The sequence below is a fragment of the Myodes glareolus genome, chromosome 3 (genome assembly GCF_982192425.1).
Source record: "Myodes glareolus chromosome 3, mMyoGla1.1, whole genome shotgun sequence".
NCBI lineage: Eukaryota > Metazoa > Chordata > Mammalia > Rodentia > Cricetidae > Myodes > Myodes glareolus.
In genome coordinates, this window is record NC_142028.1 from 71075654 (window position 1) to 71098465 (window position 22812).

Here is a 22812-nt window from a genome sequence, read left to right on the forward strand (position 1 = left end):
AGGATGAAACCTAGGTCTTTTGCAATAGCAGCAAGTGCTCTTTACCACCAAGCCGTTCTTTTAACCCCATGTTTGCTTCTATTTATTTGTATGTGCCAGTCTTAGAAGTATTGTCTTAAAAAAAAAAGTATTGACTTTGTCAATAAAACACAACCTAGAAATAAGCCAGATGCTGATGTTACTGAAATTCCCCAACAATAAAAATTATGTAGTTGCTGTCATCATTTTGCTTTAAAATAAGTAAAGTACCAAGTGGTGGTAGCGCACTCCTTTAATCCCAACACTCGGGAGGCAGAGACAAGCGGATCTTTGTGAGTTCGACGCCAGCCAGATCTACAAGAGCTAGATCTAAGACAAACAGGGCTGTTACACAGAGAAACCCAGTCTCAAACCCCCACCCCCAAAAGTAAATCTGAACACATAAATTGACTTATGCTATTTGTTTATGTTTTATATGATGAACTCAATATGCCCCCCTCCTTTTAGTTATTTAAGATAGAGTCTCAATGTCTAGCCCAAGTGTGCTTTGAACTCATTCATGATCCTCCCAAATGCTGGGACTATAGGCATGTGCCACCAGGGTGAAAGAGTGTTGCGAGCTGAGTGTGGTGATACAGGCCCGTCTCTGAGTTCAAGGCTAGAGTTCTATATAGAGAGTTAGTTCTAGTACAGTCAGGGCTACATAGAGAAACACTTCCTTTTTCAAAAACCAAACCAACTAACCAACAAATAAACAAAAAAGGCTTTAATCTCAGTACTCAGGTGACAGAGGGAGGTGGATCTCTGTGAGTTTGAGGCCAACCTCTACAGAGTGAGTTCTGGTACAGCCAGAACTACACTATGACAAAAGTATTATATCAGAAATGCGTGTTGCTGGATGGCTAGTTTGTAAAGCCCTTATAGCACTGCAATCCTGGGACCCCATGTTCTAGCAGAGCCTCATTGCCTGGGTAGGTATTTGTTTCACATACCCTTAGAGTGAACAGTGTTAGGTTTTGCTTTAAAGATGGGCAGGGTCCATATATATTAACAGATCCAATGTCCTACTTAGTTTTACATTTTTTCATAAGACATTTGTGATAGTTTGCATGAGAATGGCCCTATTGGCTCATATTTGAGTGCTTAGTCTCTAGATAGTAGAAATGTTTAGGAAGACTTAGGTGGTATGATCTTGCTGAAGAAGATATGTCGCTGGGGTTGAGTTTTGAGGTTTCAAAAGCCCACATTAGGCCAAATCTTGTTTCCTCCCTCTCCTCTGCCTGCGATGTGCAGATCAGATGTGAGTCCCCAGCTACTACTGCAGCCATGACTGTCTGTGTGCCGCCATGCTCCCCACCAGGATGCTCACGGACTAATCCACCTAAGCTGTAAGCAAGCCCTCAATTAAATACTTTATTTTAAAAGCTGCCTTGGTCATAGTGTCTCCTCACAGACAGCATTTATCTTTTGCGTGAAGATATATGATTGTAGACTATAGACTATGGACCCTTGTGTTGGCGACAGTAGACAGATGTCCTGCTGACTTAAACTCTTAGTTCAGATTCTTCCTGGAAAGATCCTCTTTTCCTAGCTTATATTTGAAAATCACCACCCTTTCTCTGCCAGACACCTCCCTTCCATTACTGTGTGATTTCCTAATTCTTTGCTGTTCTAGTACTCTTCTTTGGACAATAAAGTTTATTGTTTTTACTTTGAAAATGTGATGCCCTGTGTGTTCGTGGTGTGTGTGTGTGTGTGTGTGTGTGTGTGTGCATGTGTGCGCGCGCGCATGCATGCGTCCCAGAGTACAGCAGAAAGGTGGGGAAGAAACCACTGTGAGTGAGATCTGGTTATAGAACGTAAGGCCCTAGCTTTTAGGGCCATATTCTCAAGTCACTATTTCTTAGGAGATGTAGACAAGATATAAGAAAGCACTGGCAGTTTGTAAACATTCAGTTAGCATTTAGAATTTAAAATATTCTCAAATATTTACATTTTAAGTATTTAAATATGAACTGTCAGCACTTACTCACATATCTTCCTGTTCTCAAATTTACTGCTGTCTTGAGTCTTCTGTTACTCCTCTCCTTCTGTTGAAACTGCCCCACCACCTTTCCACTTCATCCTGTGTCCTCATGGGAGCCCGGATGATCTCCCTAGCATACAGAGTTGGCTGAAAATGGCTTAGTGAGGAAAGGCACTGCCATGCAAGACTGGTGGCCTGACTTCAGTCCCCAGAGCCCATGTAAAGGTAAAAGGTGAGAACCACCTCCACAAAGGTGTTCCCTGGCCTCCACATGCACTCCGTGGCATACACGTGGCCACAAACATACACAGTACCATTTTTATAGTCTTAATATTTGGTGTTTTTGGAAATAGATATGTTGGCTTAGTTTTCTGTACTATGTAAGAAAGCCCACAGCTATAAATTTTCTTATGACTTCTGCCCACTTGTGGAATCCTGGCTGAACCTTTGTGAAGTCTGCTGGTGGTGGTCAAGTCACCCTTTCCTGCCCGGGGCATGAAGAGGTCAGAGTGGCCGAGTACCTTACCAGCTCCTGATTGTCCTCTACTGGCTACAGCATCTCCCGCTTTGAAGCTCGAGATGTGTTAGAGACCTCAAGGGAAGTCTGTTTGGTTCTTCAGTGCCTTTAGGTTCTTCAGGATGCCAGAGGAATAAAGAGATGGCACCCGTTGTTGCTCAGTCTTACCCTGGAGTGGCCATGTTGAGTTTTGGATACTGCAAAGGTGTATTTTTATGATATGCTCTAAATCCCTAGTCAGACATAGTTTCTTTTTGTTGTCAAGGGTTTGAGACAGGCTGTTACTTTGTTGCCCAGGCTGGCCTTGAACTTGAAGCAGTTACTCTGCCTCAGTTTCCTTAGCTGGGATTATAAATATGTGTTACCACTTGTATCTGGTTTCAGGGATTGTTATTTCTTAATTTTCAGAAGAATATTCTACTTCCTTAGTTTTTCTGGTTTTGTTCCTTTCAGAGACAGCAGATATAGTAAAAGGCACAGCCTTGGAGCTGGACAGATAAATATCTAATCTTGGTTGTTTTTTAAATCTCTTACGTTGTAGTATATTTTACTTCTAAAATGGAAATGATACTTTTCTTAGAGAATCGTGATTAGATGAAATTAGAGCTTTTAAATCATGAATGCATGATTTGTGAATTGTTAGTCACAGCAGATGATCAGTTAGGCTTACTTAGCCTAGACTACTGACTACTCTCTAGCTGCTAGAAACTGAGCTTTGAAGATGAAGTATAGCACTTGGTGCTCAGGATTTGGATTTGATAAAGGAAAGGATTACTAAATCTGACTCAGAAAGTATTCATTTTTATTCTCTTTCCTATCTCTTACACGTTCCCTTTCCCAAGACAAGGTTGCTTCTAGAAGGATTCTTCCTCTCCTAGGCTAAGGAGTAGAGATGAATACCTTGGTCACAGGTTATGAAGGCGATCCAGAGCTTAGTCAAGGAGGAATTGAGTTAGCTGAGGCACTTTCTTAGTAAGCAATAACAAGATTATTAGCAGTTTGTTGGTGGGAGGAGTGAAGGAGCTTTTTAGGTGACTGAGGTCACAAGACTTGTCCAGTAGGCAAAGTCCTGTTTACTTTTTCCCACCTGTGGTCTTTTGGGATACTCTTGCTGTCCTGGTTGTCAATCCCCTCCCCGCACCCCCGCGTGCCTGTTTGTGAACAGGATTGAAAGCAGCATTAGCCTAAAGAAGTTGTTCTATTTAGGGAGCTAGAGCAAGGGCAGTGATTAGGTCCTTATCAGAAGCCTGCCTTTCGGAGAGGTGAGGCCAGAGGTGGGGTGTCTTTCTTGACAGCCTGTGCAGAGATAGGGTCAGAATCATGAAGAAGCAAAGATAGGCTGGGCCATCTGAATGAAAAAGCCATTCATTGTGGGTTTTTTCCCCCAGCATTCCAGTGTCTGGTACAATTAGTCAGGACTCAGAAAACAAGTTGGACAAACAAGCCAGCAGCCTTCCGCTGACGGACAGAGGGGATTCTGGCATGGCTGAGTTAGGTGCACTGACTGTGAAGGAAAAGACAGGATATAGGAAAGGGAACCGGGCTTTGTGATGCCATTTCTGGCTGGTTGGTGAGGGGAAGGAATGGAGCAGCAAGCAAATTTTATTTCTGAAGCTGATGAAGTCTGCTAAGCTGATTGCCACTGGCTTCGGCTGGGCTGTTTTGTAAAGAAGTTGGAATCAAAAGTTTTGGGCAACTGTAAGTTGGGGGAATAAATCTCCCTTTGGAACCTAGGAGTCGGCATGGTCTTTTCCGTCCTAAGACCTTCTCAGTTGGCTAACATTTTAGTTGTGCTTCTGCCTGGCTAGAGGCAAGCCCGAGGAGCAGGTTGTTGGGCAACCCTGACTCGGCAGTGAGCCATTTAGCTCACTAGCTCACCTGCCACTGTCTAAGATGCACCAGGTCACAGGCTTCTGCTTTAAGGCCAGCTTCTATCTGTCTGCCTAGGCTTATTTAATGCCTTGTTTGGAGTTTTGCATATGAAGCTCCCACTTCTTCCCTATGCTGATCTGGGAAATTGTGAGTTGGTGCCACTTTTGAGTAGTATGTTCTCTACCTGAAGATTTGTACTGGGCGTCTGGAAGAGATCTAGGGAGGAGCTTCCTCTCTGACCTCAAGGGAAGAGGAGGTCAGTAGGAAGTTGTGGGTGGAGCCACTTTTCTGTTCTTTTTTTCTCCGTGTGTTAGTCGCACAGCCCTTTGGCTGTCTGTCTCTGTTGACACCCACTTGAGGAGCTGCAGAGGGTTCAGAGGTCACTAGCTGGAAGTCCTCTGGGACCCAAATTTCTTAGGTGGGGCCAGTAGAGCCATGTGGCCCAGTTACCAAGATGAGCATGAGTTCAACGTCCACCTGGTCTGCCGCATGTGCTGCATGGGTTAGTATGTGAAGGTTTCTTCTTGTCTTACAGCCTTGTGTTCTTTGACTCATCGGAATGCGACTCTTTTGAAGCCCTGCAGGCGTTACTCAACCTTTGGGCTTTTGAAATGTGGGGTGGAATGAACTGGGGTTCCCCACTTCCTGGGGACCATCTTTGGTTTGTAGGGCAATTAAGAGCCCAAGCTTTGGGTGTGGGGCTGTTTTATAGAGTGTGAATTCATGCTCATGCATCTGTCTGTGTCAGGAAGCCACTTTTAGTTATGTTGCACAGAGCTGAAAGTCAGGGTATTTTTAGCAGAAGTTGGTTGGTTAGGGAGTTCACCTCTGGGGGAGGGAGGGGGTGAAGGCCCAAGTTTCCTCTTTGGGGCCCACTGCTAGTTGTTTTACATTTTCCTTTCTAGCTGAGCCAGAGAAAAACACTTAAGATTTGGGAAGGTCATGGGAGGAGGCCTGTTAGCTATTGCTTAGGTCCCTTGGTTAGGGAGTTCACTAAATAATGTTTTGTGACCTTAATCAAATGGTCTAGGGTTTTTTAGTTTTACGTTTCCTGTGGAGTGTAGAGACTGGTACTGGTCTGAACAGTTCCTTGATTCTCAGTGAAATGAAAAAACTAACAGTTATGTATTCATAGAGCTGCACTAACTCTCCTTAATAAGCCAAATTGTACTCTGAAATGTCCTCCCAGTTTTACATTAAAATACCCTTTCTTTTATGAAGATATTGTTATTAGATGGTAATTTCTAGATAGTCTTCGTATGTATGTATGTATGTATGTATGTATGTATGTTTTTTTGAGGCAGAGTTTCTCCATGTAGCCCTTGCTGTCCTAGAACTTTGTAATCCAGGCTGGTCTTGAACTCTGCCTCCCGAGGGCTGGAACTAGAGGTGTGCACCACCACCACTGACCAAGTTAGATCGTCTGGTCATCTTGGAGAGTTTATTGATCTATAAGATAGTATATCTTTTGATTTTGTATTTTTAGTTTTCTTAAAGCAAAACAGAAGTATGATCCAGATTGGACAGATTTTCCTAATGAAATTACTGGTGGTTTGATCTAGAGGGAGCCTGGAAAGAAATCTGGAGGAGAGGAACAGTGGCGAGATTCTGATCCCTGCCTTCAGGGTCAGAGCTGCCAAATTCTGAAGTGGTTTTTGAGGCATAAGCTATACGGTGTTTATGATACGAGGAGAGCAGAATTAGGCAGTTATTGCCCAGCTCTCTAGCTTTTTATCTTTCCAGAAAATTTCTTCCTGGGACCTGAAAAGAATGATCTGCATTTGAGAGCGCGTGGAGGTCAGCGCTGAGCCCAGGGTCCCTTTTCTTTATTATCAACAAAGGATGGGAGGAGGTCCAGGATCTTCACTGATGTAAGACAGAAACTTCGGTTCCCAGTCTTCCTAATGCTGTGACCCTTTCCTCAGTTGTAGTGACCCCCCCCACACACCATAAAATTATTTTCATTGCTACTTCATAACTGTAATTTTGCTACTGTTATGAACCGAAATGTAAATATTGTGTTTTCTGATAGTCTTAGGTGAATCCTGTGAAAGGGTCATTTGATCCCCAAGGGTGGAAAGCCCCTGGGGTAGAGGCACTGCAGCCTAATGGTTAAGAGAAGGAACCACAGTTACAGCCACCTCCCAGCCATTGTTACACAGACTCAGAGAAAATTGCCAAATATTTTTGTGCCCTGATTTCCTCACTGTTAAGAGGATTAAAACAGGTCCTAGTACATGAAGTAGTTATGAGAAGTGTATGAAATTAAAGTGATTAGCCTAGTGTCTTCTGAACACATTCATAAATCCTAGCAGTAACTGTGGTAGTATATGTATAGTATGTTAAGTCTGTGCTTCTCACTCTCCCCCTCACACAGCCAGACTTGTGAATGGATCCTGGTAACCGCAGTGGAGATTGCTGTGGATGCTCCTCACTTCTTTGACTAGAGTGCCTGGTAGCTAGAGAAGGTAGCTCTTCCCTAAGCCTACCTAACTCTGGTACCCACAGACCTGTGGCTCTCGGGAAGCCAGTTGGGCTTTGCCTTAGACAGTTTGCTTGAATTTGAACTTTTTAAGGTGCTCCAGGTGATTTTGATATGGCTGTTCACAGACCAGTATTAGCAACGTTGGCCTAGTCTAAACTCCTCATTTTATAGGCTACACTCAGGCTCAAAACGAAGAAAAGAGAATCATAAAAAGGAAAGCTCCAGGCTGGAGACCGAGACTACACATTATAGACTTGCCCTGTGTGATCGTGTCTACTCTCCTACCTCAATATCTTTCAAGTTGTTTGTTCTTTTATGTATTTATGTGTATGAATGATTTGCCTGAATTTATGTATGTATACCATATTTGCCTAGTTCCCCCAAAGGACAGAAGGCATCAGATCTCCTGAAACTGGAGTTGACAGATGATTGTGAGCCATCATGTGGGTTCTGAGAACTGAACCTGCAAGAGCAACAAGTACTCTAAACCATTTGAGCCGTCTCTAACCCTATCTTACCTCAATTACTGTAAGATATTCTTCTGGGGATATTCTCTCTCTCTCTCTCTCTCTCTCTCTCTCTCTCTCTCTCTCTCTCTCCCTCCTCCTCCTCCCCCCTTCCCCTGGGGTATCTCTCTGTGTAGTCCTGGCCTAGAACACACTCTTTAGACCAAGCTGGATCTGAACTTAGAGATCCACCTGCCTCTACCTTCTGCTGCTGGGATTAAAGGTGTGCGCCACCACCACCTGGCTTTTTTGAGGATTCTTCAGTGTCCCTGTATCTATAAAATATTTAGCCTTCATGAATGTAATACTTCAGTGAATATTCTAGAAAACTATGCTCTTGTCTCCTTCTGTTCTCTGTTTTAGTTTCTCCTACTTTGTCTTTGTCCTTTTGCCACTGTGCCTACTCTGACTCCTTTATTTTATCCCTCTTTCCCATTCCTCTCCTTTGTTTTTTCTCCTACCATCTCCTATTTTTTGGGTGCCAGGCTTCAAAGCCTGGGTCTCAGGTATGCTAATCACAAATTCTTACACTGAACTATATACACTTATCCTGGGTGTGTGTGTGTGTATGTGTGTGTGTGTGTGTATGTGTAGTGTAGTGTGGTGTATGTGCATGTGGATGGACCTACCCCATTGTGGGCAGCAGGGGAAGGTAGTAGGGGTCTCCTTTTATTGCTTTTCACCTTCTTTTTGAAACGGGATCTCTTGTTGAGTCAGAAGCCCTGCATTTTGGCTAGGCTGACTGGCCAAGGAGCTCTGGGGATCTACCTGTCGCTGTATCCCCAGTGCTGGGATATAGATATACATCTGTACCTAGCTTTTGTGTGGGTGCTGGGGATTCAAACTTGCGTCTTCATGTTTGCACAGATAGTGCCCTTACTCACTGAGTCATTTCCTCAGCACCTGGCAATTTTCTTTAACTATTGTCCTGTACTTTCCAAAAGTCCAGACAGTTATTATTAATACAGATAAAACTTTCTTAAGAAATAAGGTAAATTTTAACTTTGCCCTGAGGGCTCTAGAGTTATCATTTCTCTAAAATCCTAAATAACCCTGTGGAGACCTTCTTGGCATCATTAATTCTTGATATTAGATGTCCTTGTGAACACATGCCATCCTCACAATTCACATCACTCCTTTCCCCTGTGTATGTGGGACACTATTGTGCTGGCTTGAATAAGTCCATGGAGGCTCTATGTATAGTGGATAAAAATCTATGACTTAGAATATAGCAAACGTGAATTTGTATTCTACTATTTACTGTGTGACTTTGGAAAAGTTAATAAGCCTTACTGAGCATGCCTGGAATATAAATGAGAATAAATAGGGGCTGGAAATTTTATGGAAGCGTGAAAAAGAATGAGCAGCAGGCAGGGATCATGTAACAGTGGATCTGTAGGTCCTAAGCTATGTAGTGTGAGTGCTATCCTGAATGAAGTATTAGGATATGGCATTGTGCAGAGTTGGGTTCATATGTGACTCCTATGATCTTGGGCAAGTTGCTTGTCGTTGCTGGGCTTTATTGGTCTATTAAATTAGCATAGTAGCCACTTTATAGGGCTGTTGAACATCAGAAAGACTATGAAGGTGCTAAGCACATGTGAGTAGATATTCAGTAGGTTCTAACTACTAATTTTTCTTTTGTTCTAAGTCAGGGTTTTACTATGTCACCCAAGACAGCCTTGCACACGTTAAAGTCCCACTGGCCCAGTCTCTTAAGTGCTGGGGACTATAGGTGTGAGCCATCACACACAACTTCTGACTACTAAATAGATACTCACTGGAAGATTTTTTTGGGGGGGGGTATGAGTGCTCTGTCTGCAAATATGCCTGCATGCCACAAGAGGGCATTGGATCCCATTACAGATAGGTGTGAGCCACCATGTGGTTGTTGGGAATTGAACTCAGAACCTCTGGAAGAGCAACCAGTGCTCTTAGCTGCTGAGTCATCTCTCCAGCTCCCGACTAGAAGATTTTAAGGTAGACAGGAGCAAGATCATCCTGGCTGATACAGTACAGGCAGAAATGATGCAAGCAAAACCTGTTGAGAACAGGGAGATTTTAGAATATAATCTTTCCTTCCTTCCTTCCTTCCTTCCTTCCTTCCTTCCTTCCTTCCTTCCTTCCTTCCTTTTTTCCTTCCTTCCCATGTGCTTGCTGTCCCCCACACACCTCAGATACTGAGTGGTGAACCCAGAGCCTCATATTTGACAAACAAGTACTCTGCCACTCACCTGTATACCCAGCTCAAGAATTTAATTTTAGAGAAGTTGAATTTCAGATGAGAGTGATACAAAATATTTGGGAGGCAATTTAAATATGAGAGTAGTGTTTGGATTAAAAGCCTGAGGTGAAGATGGATTTACCAGTATATAGGTTACATTTAAGACCAATGGGACAGGACTAATAATTCTGGGACAATGTAAACGACAGGTATTAGTAACTTTGTTTTAAAGAGTTACATACTCCCCCCTCACATAACACCAACATTTTCCCATCTAATTTTAAGTAGTTTATACACACTTTTCAAATTTATCAATAGTCTTCAGTCCATAGATACTTTAAGAAACTATAATGTAGAATAAAGGAAAAAGAGGACTAAGCGTGAGTCAATTAGAGTGAGCAGAAGAAAAGGAGCAACCAGAGGAGGGAGAGTTAGGGTAGAGAGAATCTCAGCTTCAAGGTAGAGATTGAAAAGACGGGAAGAAGCCTGGTGTGTGGTCCATACCTGAGCTGCTGAAGCAGAGTTACCAGTCCACAGGCCAGCCTGAGCTGTCTAGTGATCCTCTGTCTTGGAGTTGGGGGAAGGGAAAGGAATGCTTGACCATATCTTTTACCACAGAGAATTTAAGAGAGATGCTGAATATGTTGATGCATTCCTGTATTCCTAGCACTTGGGGCATGGAGGCAGGAGGATCAGGTCTATGAGATCCTGCCTTAAAAAAATAAACTAAAATAAAAAATCCCACTTCTTAAAAGTACTGATTAGGTTAAAATAAATTTTGTTTACCTTTTTCTTTTCTATCTGTGAATTAGCTGACCTGTGATGGAGCACAGCAAATGTTGTGTTGTGTTTGTTTTTCAGAGTCTCATTCTAGTCCTGGCAAGCCTTGAACTCAGAATCTCCCTGCCTCAACTCCTTAATGCTTGGGTTACAGGTGTGTGCCACCACACCCTGCTTCTAAATGTGTAAGTTTTAAAATGAAATTCTAAAAAGCAAACAGCAGAAAATGTGTGTCTTCAGGGTGAGAGGTTTTACAGTTGGAATCAGACTGTTCTTGGTCTTTGAAAGCAACTAATCTAGTGCAGCAGAATGTGTCTGACGTGCGTGGAAGTGCAGGGTCGGAATTCTGTTAGCTCTCTCTTTCTGTTGCGGCTGATGGCCCAGCATACAGTCCAAGTGGCACTCAATTGAAGTTTGAGGAGTTTGTGTATGAAATTGGGCTCTTACACAGAATTCAGCTGGGTGTTGAGCTCCCGTGGGCTGCCCACTCTACACCTTGCTCTCGTTGTTGTTGTTTTCCCCTCATCTCTTGTTGTTTCACTAGTCATAGAACCATGTATTTGGCCAGTTGTATAAGTTTTTTGTTTTATTGTTTTAGGGCTTATTATTTAAGGGTTTTCCTGTAGCATTTGGAGCCTGTCCTGGAACTCGCTCTATAGACCAGGCTGGCCTCAAACTCACAGAGATCCGCCTGCCTCTGCCTTCCAAGTGCTGGGATTAAAGATATATGGCGTCACCGCCGGCATGTCTTGTGACTTAATCTCTAGGAATGATTGAAATTCACCTTGCGGCAGTGGGGGGCAGCAGGGAGTGGTCGGTGACAATGAGAATGTTTCTTTTATGGTTTTGTTATGTTTTTCCTTTTGAAAATCATTATTAGAGACAGACAGATAGTTGAGTGGAAAATTCTGTTTGCTGCCAAACTTGACAAACTGAATTCAATCCCTAGCGCCCATATGATAAGGAGAGAAATGACTCTCAGGTTGTCCTCTGGTCTGAAAGACACACATAGCATGGCGCACACACACATACACACACGTTGTCTCTTTCTCTCTCAATAAAATGTAATACAAATTTAAAAATAATTATTAGCATATTTATCATTCAAAAAATGGGCAGTGGTGGCACTTGCCTTTAATCTCAACACTTGGGAGGCAGAAGCAGGCAGATTTTTGTGAGTTCAAGGCCAGCTTGATCTACAAAAGCTAGTTCCAGGACAGGCTCTAAAGCTACAGAGAAACCCTGTCTTGAAAAACCAAAAAAAGAAAAGAAAAACCAAAAAACAAGATGGGTTTCATTATATTTTTATATAATATATGATGTATTTTGCTCATGGTCTCCCAATGAGGATGATTGAATAGAGCGCTCTATGGGTGGTTCAATCTTTAGGTAAATAGAAAAGAATCAGGGCTGGCCCCTCAGTTTTCTGGAATTGGCTCTTGGGAATTGCTGGGAATTGCCTCAAGTGAATCTTCACAGGACTGGTTGTCTGTGGGGCAGCCATTGTCAGGTATTGACAGAACTGATGTTTCTGTTGAAGAGGTCTTTGGTGGGGGGTTGAGAGAGATGAGGAGTTTGTCTTTGTAAACTTAGGAGAAGGGAAAGGGAAGAGATGCTCAGGGAAGCTAACTTGGCTTTGGGGGCATTGGCTGGATGTTAATGACTTGTGAGGAAACTGGAATGGAATACTGGGCATGAGAGGAGGCAGCAGTTAGGTGGGCTGAGTGATGTAGAGAGATTTAGCAATTGTAGTGTCTGTACTACACCTGAGCCTCCCCACCCTTCTCTTGCTACTATTTGTAACTTTATCCTGTTGGGACTTGTGGGGGATGTGGGAGACCAACCATCCTGCCCCTGCTCTCCTCAAATCATTGTGCTGAGGAGACGTTGCCATGAGATTTTTGAGTCATGTGATTCTGTCCAGAGGCAAAATGGTCATAATCAAAAAAGGGAACAGAGGTGTTTGAATGAGCCAAATCTCCCTAACAAGAAGTCATCGTCCCATGGTTCTGTACCTAAAGTTAGTCTTTTGTGTTGGTTCTAGAGAAAGCGGGATGTGGGCAGGGCAGAGGTGTGGGAGCGAGCTGCCTGCAGAGCACTCAGTCAGCCCCTCTTCTGTGTTTCCTTTGCAGATGAGCGGGATCGAGTTCAAAAGAAAACGTTCACCAAGTGGGTCAACAAGCACTTGATGAAGGTAGGATTCTTTCATGTTTCCCCAGCTTTTCTTACTCTGTGTGTGTGTGTGTGCGCGCGCACGCACCTGGCATGTTTTTTACATGTGCGTGGGTTCTTGTACATATGGAAGCCATGGGATTGATGTCCGAAATCATTCTCGATTCATCTTCCATTTTGTTCACTGAGGCAGTGCTCATTCATACAGCGAGTCTTGCTAGTCGGCTCGCTTTGCAGATCCCCTGTGTCTGCCTTCTGAGACTGTAATTGCAGGCAGGCCATCGTACCCACCCAGTATTTATGTGGGTATATGGATTTCAGGCTTCATGCTTGTCCCCCAACCCCTGCTCCAGTCTTCACGCTGTGTGTTAAGCACTTTAACTACTGAGCTATCTTGCCAGTCCCCCCATATATTGTAAGTGTGGAGCCAACAGTGTTACTGTACTGCCTCAGCAGAGTAAGGTTGGCAATACCAGGGGATGGTTCCTAAGATCCTAAGAACACCACTTCACATTTTAAAAGTTATTTTATAAGGCTGGAGAGTTGGCCCAGAGGTTATCAACACTCCCAGAAGACCTAGGTTTGGTGTCCTGAAGCCACATGGAGACTCACAACCTCCCATTCCTCTACTTCGAGAGTTTCCAGTGCTCGTTCTGACCTCTGCAGGCAACAGGCACACATGGTGCACAAGCGTACACACTCATACAATAGAATAAACAAATAATAGATCTAACTTTTCAAAAGAAGTTTTATAACCTACCCCCTTTAACCACCGTCTTATTATTTGTAGCACTAGAGGTTTAACCCAGAGCCTTGCTTTTTAGGCAAGTGCTCTATCTTTTTTTTTTTTTTCCTATTATATTCAGGCAAGGGCTCCCTGTGTTGTCCAGACTGACTTTCAACTTTCAACCTTCCTGTCTTGGTCTCCAAAGTAGTAGGCATTATAGGCGTATACTACCATGCCTGAAAAACCTATTTATTTTGGAATACGATCATGTATTAAGGACTAGAGTGTTTTGTAAATATGAAGTGTTTAATTGATTTGGGTGGGGGGAGGGAGAATGGGGGCAGTACTGGGGAGAGATCCCAGGGGGACCTTGACTTTGTCAGGCCACCAAGCTATACCTCCAACCCCAGCTGACGGAGTTTTACATTAATTTTATTAAAATCAAGAAGCACAGGGAGCTCCATCCCCTGCTAGCATTTGTAATCCTAACACACAGGAGGTAGAAGCAGGTGGTTCCTGGTACAAGCTGGCTAGTTAGACCACTTGGAATTGATGAGATCCAGGTTTAGTGAGAGGCCCTGCTTCAGTCAGTGCATAAGCAATGGGGAGTGATTGAAGAAGACACCTGCATGTCAACTCCTGGCCTTCATACACATGCACACACATGTGCATTCTTATTCTTTCCTACAAGTGACCCCCACACATACTGGAACATACACCTACACACAAATGTGTACCACACATACACAAACATGCAAAGAATAATAAGATCATAGCAGAAGTGTGGTTAAAACTCTCTTAAGGTTGCTAGCACTTGGGCGGCAGAGGCAGGTCATCCCTGTGAGTTTAAGGCCAGCCTGGTCTACAGAACGAGTTCCAATGCTACACAGAGAAACCCTGTCTCGAAAAAAACAAAACAAAATAAAACAAAAGGACTCTCTTAAGGTTCGCCTTCCTGGCAGTCAGATCCAAGCAAAGTTTTTATGTTCCATTATTACTGCTGCTCTATGAAGAATCACCAGTGACTGAGTGATTGATTTACTTATTTAAATATTTTAAAAATATATTTGTTAACTACTCTGTGTGTGTGTGTGTGTGCGTGTACACACACACACACACACACACACACACACATGGATGCTTGTGAACTTGTGTGTGTGAGTACCGGTGGGTGCTTGTGAGCGTGTGTGAGTACAGGTGGGTGCTTGTGAGCATGTGTGTGTATGCAGATGGGTGCTTGTGAGTGTGTACTATGGTGCATATCTGGTGGTTGGGGAACAACTTGGCAAGAGTTCGTTCTCTCTTTCCACCTTGTGAAACTCCAGAATCTCAGACCTTGGCTTGGAGGTGAGAACCTTTGCTGAGCCTTCTTGCTTTTCCTCAGCCCTTATTTTGAGACAGGGGCTCACTGTTGTAACTCAGGCTTCCCTTGAATTTGAGATCTGCCTATCTCTGCCTCTCTATTTGACTGTAGCAGCAATCTACAATACAGTTACTATATTCAATGATGTAGTTTTATCTTCCTGTTGCCTGACTTCTCTTTTGTACTTATCACTGTAATCTGTTCCTCGGAACCCTCCCTTCTGTTGACTGCTTCTTCCTCAGTCATTTTTCTTTCTATAAATGTTGATTTTTTCTGTTTCCTACCCCCACCCCACTTTCTCTTTCTCTATGAAACAGACTGGTCTCATCTGTATAGTTGAGGATGATCTTGAACTCTTGCTCCTTCTGCCTCTCCTTGTGGTGCTTTATGTGGTCTGAGACAGTGCTAGGCAAACACTCCATCAACTAAGCTACATCCTCATCCCTTTTCTGCCTCTTTCACTGGCTTTTTACTTTGTTTCCCTCTTCTGTGTTGATGTTTCCAGGGTTCTACCCTTGACCATGCTCTTGTCTTCTTCTATGTTCTTTAGCAATTTTGTTTCTTTTAGTCATAGTGATTTTTTTTTTTTCGAGACAGGATTTCTCTGTGGCTTTGGAGCCTGTCCAGGAACTAGCTCTTGTAGACCAGGCTGGCCTCGAACTCACAAAAATCCACAAAAATCCGCCTGCCTCTGCCTCCCGAGTGCTGGGATTAAAGGCGTGTGCCACCACTGCCTGGCCATAGTGATTGTTTGATTGCTGCAATACAAAGAAACACAAGTAGAAGTGGCCACAGGATGATCCTAGTGAATCTAGCATCTAGATTCAGCTGGACTTTATCAAAACAAGTTATCACACAACTTATTTCTCTTTCTCTTTTTAAGAGGCCTCATTTTTCTCTCCTTCGCTTCTGTTTTTGTGTCCCCTATATACATCTCTCTCTTTAATTATGTGTAAGTTGTCGTGGCTTTCCCTCACATGGTAAGGCACACCTGTCTGTGATCCACATGACTTTAAAGGCACAGACAGAAAATTTGGTTGATTGGATTTTCTTTTTCTCAGTTGGGTCAGTCGTTCAGGAAACCAGACCAGGAGGTATTACATATATTAGACGTAGTTCCTTAGTACCACTGGTTCAGTAGCGGCTACAGTGAGAGTGGTTTTTAAATCACAAAACCTGAAGAAAAAGAGTCTTTTCCACATTTTACCTCAAGCCCAAGATGTGCCTTTCTCAGGTTTACTCACTTGGCTGATTCATCTGCATGTTGCCCAGGTGTATCCTATATTTGACACATCTCAAATTGCTAAATACTTTTGCTTCTTATTCTGATCAGGAATCTAGACTCATATTTGATTCAAGACTGTCAATAGTAATCTGTCTGTCCCTTGTTACCAAATCTAATCAGTTCAGCTCAGAAAGGTGGCTTGCTTCTGTGTTTTCCACATCTGTCACTTTTGCTTCTGTCCAGGGAGTCTTCATTTCTTGCCTTGCCCACCATAATAGTCTCATAACAAAGTGGCCTATAGTGACACTGATTGTGACATTGGTATTAGTAGTTTTTGATGCCTTCCAATAAGTCAGACGTTTTATAGTAAGTCCTTCCCAAGGATTAGCTCACAGTCCTTCACTGACTGTGCTGAATGTTCTATTAATAACCTTATTTTGTCAGTGAGGAAAATAAGGTTTAAGGAGAATGTGCAGCTTGTTCAAAGTTACACCATTAAAAAAGGAAACTGAAATTGTAGGCCTCAGTTTGTAACACATGTTCCTTAACATGTAAAACCAGCCCTGGCTTCTGCCGTGTATTGGGGGTTGAAGGGTGGGGAAAGGAAGAGAACCAGTGAGTTTAATTAGGGTTCTCAACTTATCAGTGGCTGCTACTGAAGAAAACATGTTTTCCTCAGCAACCATTAACTGCCTGTGGACCCTGAGGAGTGGTGGGAGGGACCACAGCCAACTTTTCTTATCCTCCCCACCCCCATAGTGCCAAATTCCTCTCCTATCTAAAGTTGTTGCCAAGCTGTGAGACTTGCTATTTTACTTCTCCGTATCTCTGCTCTGCTCTCCCTCTGGCTGTTCTGCCTATCAACTTAATATCCTTCAATAAATATTTTCCTGACTCTCCCAGGTAGACCCAACCACCCTTTCCTTCGAGCACTTCTTAGTCTTCCTTATGTACTTGTTACTGAAATTATATGCCTTATTCTTCCTGCAAGATTGCAGTTTTTGTTTTCAGATTGTATCTTTGTTCTAGTTTCTTTCCGTTGTTATGAGAGCATCTTGATAAAACAACTTTAGGGGTGAAAGGGTTTATCTGGGAAGTCCCAGCAGGCATTTCTAGCAGTTAATCACATTGCATCCACAGTCAAGAGCAGAGGAATAAATGCACACATGCTTGAACAGTTCATGGCCCACAAATGGTCTGCCCACTTTTAGGCTTTGGCTTCCCATCTCAATTAATGCCTTTAGGAAAAATGCCTCCCGGGCATGCCTATAGGCCAACCTGATCTAGACAGTCCTTCATTGAGACTCTCTTTCTAGGCGAATCTAGGTTGTGCCAGGATGATAATTAAATCTAACCATCACAATCTTGAAGAGGAACGTGTCTTGTTTTTGTTTTGTTTCGCAGTTTTGTGGTATCAGAACTAGCAAAGACAAGAAAAAGGCGGGGCAGAAAGAGGACAACAACCAAAAGCTTATTTACTGCTGTAAATTCCTAGACTGGTTTCCAGTTATCTCTAATTGATCTCTGATGATTTGATATGCCTCTTTTGTCATTATTCAGAGTTCTTCTTTTTTTATTTATTCATTTATTATGCACACAATATCTGCCTACATGTGTGCCTGCATGCCAGAGAGGGCACCAGATCTCATTACAGAGGGTTGTGAGCCACCATATGGTTGCTGGGAATTGAACTCAAGACCTTTGGAAGAGCAGACAATGCTTTTAACCACTGAGCCATCTCTCCAGCCCCCTCAGAGTCCTTCTTAACTTGGTTCTAACCTCCTTGTTATTTCCAGATAGTCTTAGGCTGTGGTCACACCTGTTAGCTGGCTGCCCCTAGAAGTCCTTGTACTTTCTTATTGCTTTATTTGTTCCTATTCCTCAAATGCTCACCCCAGTTTCCTATGCTTGGCAACTGTCTACTGACCATTTTTGACTAAGGGATATAATCTTTCTGACCTACATTCCTTACACTAAGTGACTTGCAATCCCCTCTCTATTCTGTGTCACTTGGAACAGTTGCCTGGGTGTTTGCATATTGTCTCTTGTTAGAGTATCCATGGAGACTGAGACGGTATAATATTACTATAGCTTCAAGCATTGCGCTAGGACATGAGGGATAGCCAATAATATTTGTTACCTTGAGTAAATAGTAGTAGTGCTTTATAGCTTACTAAGTGCAATTTATCTGATTTGCTTTTTACAATAACCTCTGAAGAAGGCTGCTGCCTAAATGATGCTATCTTTTATGGATTTTAGAATATAATCCTCTCAGTTTTCATGACAAAAGAGTTGAAAATTAGAGAGGTGAAATGAGTTCCCCAAGATCTGCAGCTAGTGAGGGACAGAGGTTAGGCCCTTCATAAGCCGTTATCAAGGCTACTAGGTCTGTAACAGTTGGACAAGCCAAATGTCTGTTTCAAGCTGGACCACTAAACTTTGTATTTGGATTCAAATACTCTGGCTCTCTGATACTCCTTTGTAGCTGATATTGCCTGTTGGACCTCTGCCTCAGTGCTGTGTGATGACAGGAGGTCTGGGAAGGGGAACTAGAGGAGCACATCCCAGCATTGCTGGACACTGGAGGCCAGCCAGAGCTTTACTGAACCCCTGGGCTGTTTTCATCATTTTCAGGCTGTCAACCTTCTGACTCCAACAGCACTTTCTCATCTTGGGATGTTAGAAGGAGAGCGAGAGCCGCTACTAACCAGAATCAGTCTACTAAGACTGAATTTTTTGAACTTTCGATTGAATGTTAGGGAACAAAATTTGTTTTGTGAAACTCGGGCATCTTTTGTTTGGCTGTGCAACTACACTCGGATTCTTTCTTTGGTCAAAAGGCCAGTGTAATATCAAAACCAATTAAGCCTCTCAAATTCTAGATTTAGTTCTCCCCACACCCCTCCTTACCTTTTGTGTGGTTTTGGTTTTTGAGACAGAGTCTCACTCAAGCCCAGGGTAGTCTCAAACTTTCCTGCTTCCTATTTCAGTCTTTCAAGTGCTGAGATTACTTGTGTGCAAAGCTACATCTGACTTTCCGGTACAACTGAAGACATTTCAGTTGAGTATAGGACAACACTGAGGATTCCCAGCACTGTTTGGTGTGCAGCCCCTGCCCGGGCCACTTAGAGGGTTCTCTACTCTCCAAATGGTGAATGGATTTTCACACTATCACCTCTTCCCAGTTGACCCGAATTTTCATTCTGAGAACTGAACCCAGAAACTTGCACATGCTAAACAGTTATTCTAATACCACATCCTTTACCCATCTTTTCAAAAATGGAGACAAGAACCTGAAACATATTTGCAGCATTTGTTATGTTTTGTTTTGTTTTGTTGAAACTGGGTTTCTCTCTGTTGTCCTGGAACTAGCTCTGTAGTCCAGGCTGGCCTCAAACCCACAGAGATCCGCTTGCTTCTGCTTTCCAAATGCTGGAATTAAAGATGTGCGCCTCTAGGTCTATTTGAAAACTTCCGTGAAGTGTTTGTTGTTCTTCTACTTAGTTGGATCAAGGACATTAATCTGCTGTGTTTCCTTTTAACACATTATCTTAGAGGAAAGTTTTTGGATCAAGTTTCCCAATGTCAAAAAAAAATGACATAGGAAAGCTGTTTGCTGTTGTTGCTGTAGAGACTATCGAAGCCTTTAAAGGGGAAGAACGCAGCTGAAAATAAGGGCACACTGATCTGGATCCAGCTCTGGCACTTCCTGCAGTGGCTTATGCCTGCAGACCTGGGTGTTTGGGAAGCAGAGGTAGAAGTATTGTGGGAATCAGGAGTTCTGAGCAGCCTAGACAATGTAATAGGACCCCATTTCAAAAATAAAGCAGCCACCAAAAGAAGAATCATGTATATCAAGTTCAAGGTGGAAAGGGATGAGTGGTTATTTTAAATTGTTTTTATTGCCCTATATGTTTTTCTCTGCCCCTGTCTCTTCCTCCCCTCTCCTGCGACTCCCACACTCCTAGTTTACTCAGGAGAGCTTCTTGTCTTTTTCTTCTTCCTGTGTAGATCCATGAAGGTCTCTCTTAGGGTCCTCTTTGTTGTCTAGGTTCTCCGGAGTTGTGAACTGTAGGCTGATTTTTCTTTGCTTTATGTCTAAAAGCCACTTATGAGTGAGTACATATTATATTTGTCTTTTGGGTCTGTGTAACATAATTAATAAAAATCCAGGGACAGAAATTGGGGTTCATCCTGAAGGTTAGAAAAGCAAAACAGCCAGCCACTGGCTCTACCTCAGCCTCAGTCCAAAATGGTGGTCCTGTCTCCAGGAATCTCAGAATAAGACTGTGTGTGAGAGCTGCCTCCTCTCTAGGACTGGGATTAGCGGTGTGTGTTACAACTACCTGGTCTGTAAGGTTGATCAGTCAGGCTGTTTTATTCTTTGATCTTCAGGCAAGCTTTATTTATTAAAATACAAATGAAATATCACTACAGGTCTGGGCTACCTCACTCAATATGTTTTTTTTCTAGATCCAACCATTTGCCTGCAAATTTCAAGATGTTATTATTTTTTACTGCTGAGTAGTACTCCATTGTGTAAATGTGCCACATTTTCTGGTTGTTTCCAGGTTCTGGCTATTACAAATAATGCTGCTATGAACATAGTTGAGCACATGTTTTTGTGGTATGATTCAGCATCCTTTGGGTATATACCCAAAAGTGGTATTGCTGAGTCTTTAGGTAGGTTGATTCCTAATTTTCTGAGAAATCACCATACGGATTTCCAAAGCGGCTGTACAAGTTTGCACTCCCACCAGCAATGGAGGAGTGTTCCCTTACCCCACATTCTCTCCAGCATAAGCTGTTCTCAGGTTTTTTTTTTTTGATCTTGGCCATTCTGACAGGTATAAGATGGAATCTCAGAGTTGTTTTGATTTGCATTTCTCTGATAGTTAAGGATGTTAAGCATTTCCTTAAGTTTCTTTCAGCCATTTGATATTCATCTGTTGAGTGTTTTCTGTTTAGGTCTGTACCACGAGCAGTATTTTGAGACAAGGTTTCCTCTAGATCTTGTTGGTCTTCAATCTCCTTATTCTCCTGCTTGTGCTTCTTGAAGGCTAGAGGACTATAGGTGTCTTCCATCATGCCTACTAAAAATGTAATTAAAAAATAATACATCTTTTATTTAATTCAGTTGTCCCTTTTTATAATCAACTATTAGTTATTTTCTAGCATTTAAAAAAATGATTCGTGTATGTGTGCGCATGCATCCGTGTGCCACATGTGTGTTGTAATACCAGAAGAGGGCACTGGATCCCTGAGAGCTGGAGTGTTGGTAGTTAGGAGCTACCTTCCATGGATGCTAGTAACTAAACTCAGGTCTTCTCAAAGAGCAGAAGTACTCTTAACCAGTGTATTCTTTTAAAAAACAAATGATACCAGAGAGTGACCCAGGGCTTGGTGTCCATCCGGCTAGTACTTCACCACTGAGCTATGTTCCCAGGTCCTGGAATCTTTTTAACTTGCCATTCATTAATTTATGGTATGATTTCCATTATATTATTCTCTTGAAAATTTCCTCAACTTGCATGCTTGCACATACACACAAACAATCAACTTGTACTAATTTATAGGGGCATAAAACATTTTTTAAAAAGGACCGGTGGGTAAAAGCACTTTCTTTGTAAGCCTGATAACCTGAGTTTAATTCTGGAAACTCACTGTGGAAGTAAGAAAACTGACTCCTGAAGTTCTCCTCTGACCTCCATAGGCTTGCATCTACACTACATAGATACAGGTGTGTGCACACGCGCGCACACACACACACACCTCCACACGCCCCACATAAAAATAATGATGATGATGATGATTTTTAAAAGCTTGAAACAGTTTTCGTTGCCGTCCTCCTTGATCCCTGTCGTACTTCTTTCATGCTACAATCTTGACTGTGCTTTTTTGTTTTGCTTTTTCTTTCTCTAACTGCTTCTGCTTTTTATTTACTTAGTTTCTCTCTCTCCCACCCCACTCCTGGCCTGTATTTTATTGATTGCTTTTCCATCTCCCGACTTCTAATTTAGGCTACTCCCTAAGGCCCCATTCCTAGCACTCTGTTCTTCTTTCTTACCCCTATCTTTGAAAACCCAGTATTCCTCATGTCTTTAGCTAGCATCTCAATGCATATGACTTCTGAAGTGAAGCTCTCAGCTGGCCTGGGTGAATTCTGATTGTTCCCACGGCTTCAAGGACATATCCATTTGAAGGTCTTTTCACTGACATTTAAAACTTGCTGTATTTGAATTTTTCCCCTTCTAGCCTTTATGATCTCTTCCTTTGTTAGCAGTTGACTATGCTTTATGTACAACAAAATCTTGAAACATTGAATTATTTGAGGGATTATGTTGATATTTTGGAATTGCTGGTCTGGTTTGTGTAGTCAGATGTTCCTTTGAACCACTACCTCACAAAAAACGACACAGAGACTTACTATTAATTATAAAACCTCGGCCTATAGCTTAGGCTTGTCCCACTAGCTCTTAGAACATCACCCATTTATATTAATCTGCATTTTGACTTGTGACTTTTTATCTCTCTTTCATTTTGCACTTCCTGTTTCCTTTCCACGTCTTCTGGTATCACTCCCAGATTCTTCTCCTTTTCCTCTCTCTGCCCTGATGTCCCACCTAACCTCTTCCTGCCTATCTGTTGGCCATTCATATATTTTTTTGTTTGTTTGTTTGTTTGTTTTTTGTTTTTGTTTTTTTCGAGACAGAGTTTCTCTGTAGCTTTGGAGCCTGTCCTGGAACTAGTTCTTGTAGACCAGGCTGACCTGGAACTCACAGAGATCTGCCTGCCTCTGCCTCCCAAGTGCTGGGATTAAAGGCGTGTGTGCCACCACTGCCCGGCTCGTTCATATCTTTATTAAACCAGTCAGAAGGTGCCTTGACAAAGACACATCTTCACAGTGTACAAAAAATTATTACACAACAGGTTTGG

The 22812-nt window shown here is 42.6% G+C and overlaps 1 protein-coding gene across 16 annotated transcripts in view; it reads left to right on the forward strand.

Annotated features, from left to right (window-relative positions):
- Window positions 1-22812, forward strand: part of Macf1 (microtubule actin crosslinking factor 1) — a 333972-nt gene that overhangs the window by 119585 nt on the left and 191575 nt on the right. For all 16 annotated transcript variants that reach the window (XM_085686536.2, XM_085686537.2, XM_085686541.2 and 13 more), the window contains exon 2: window positions 12522-12583. In XM_085686536.2, coding sequence (XP_085542662.2) covers window positions 12522-12583 — 62 coding nt within the window. The remainder of the gene's footprint in view (window positions 1-12521; window positions 12584-22812) is intronic.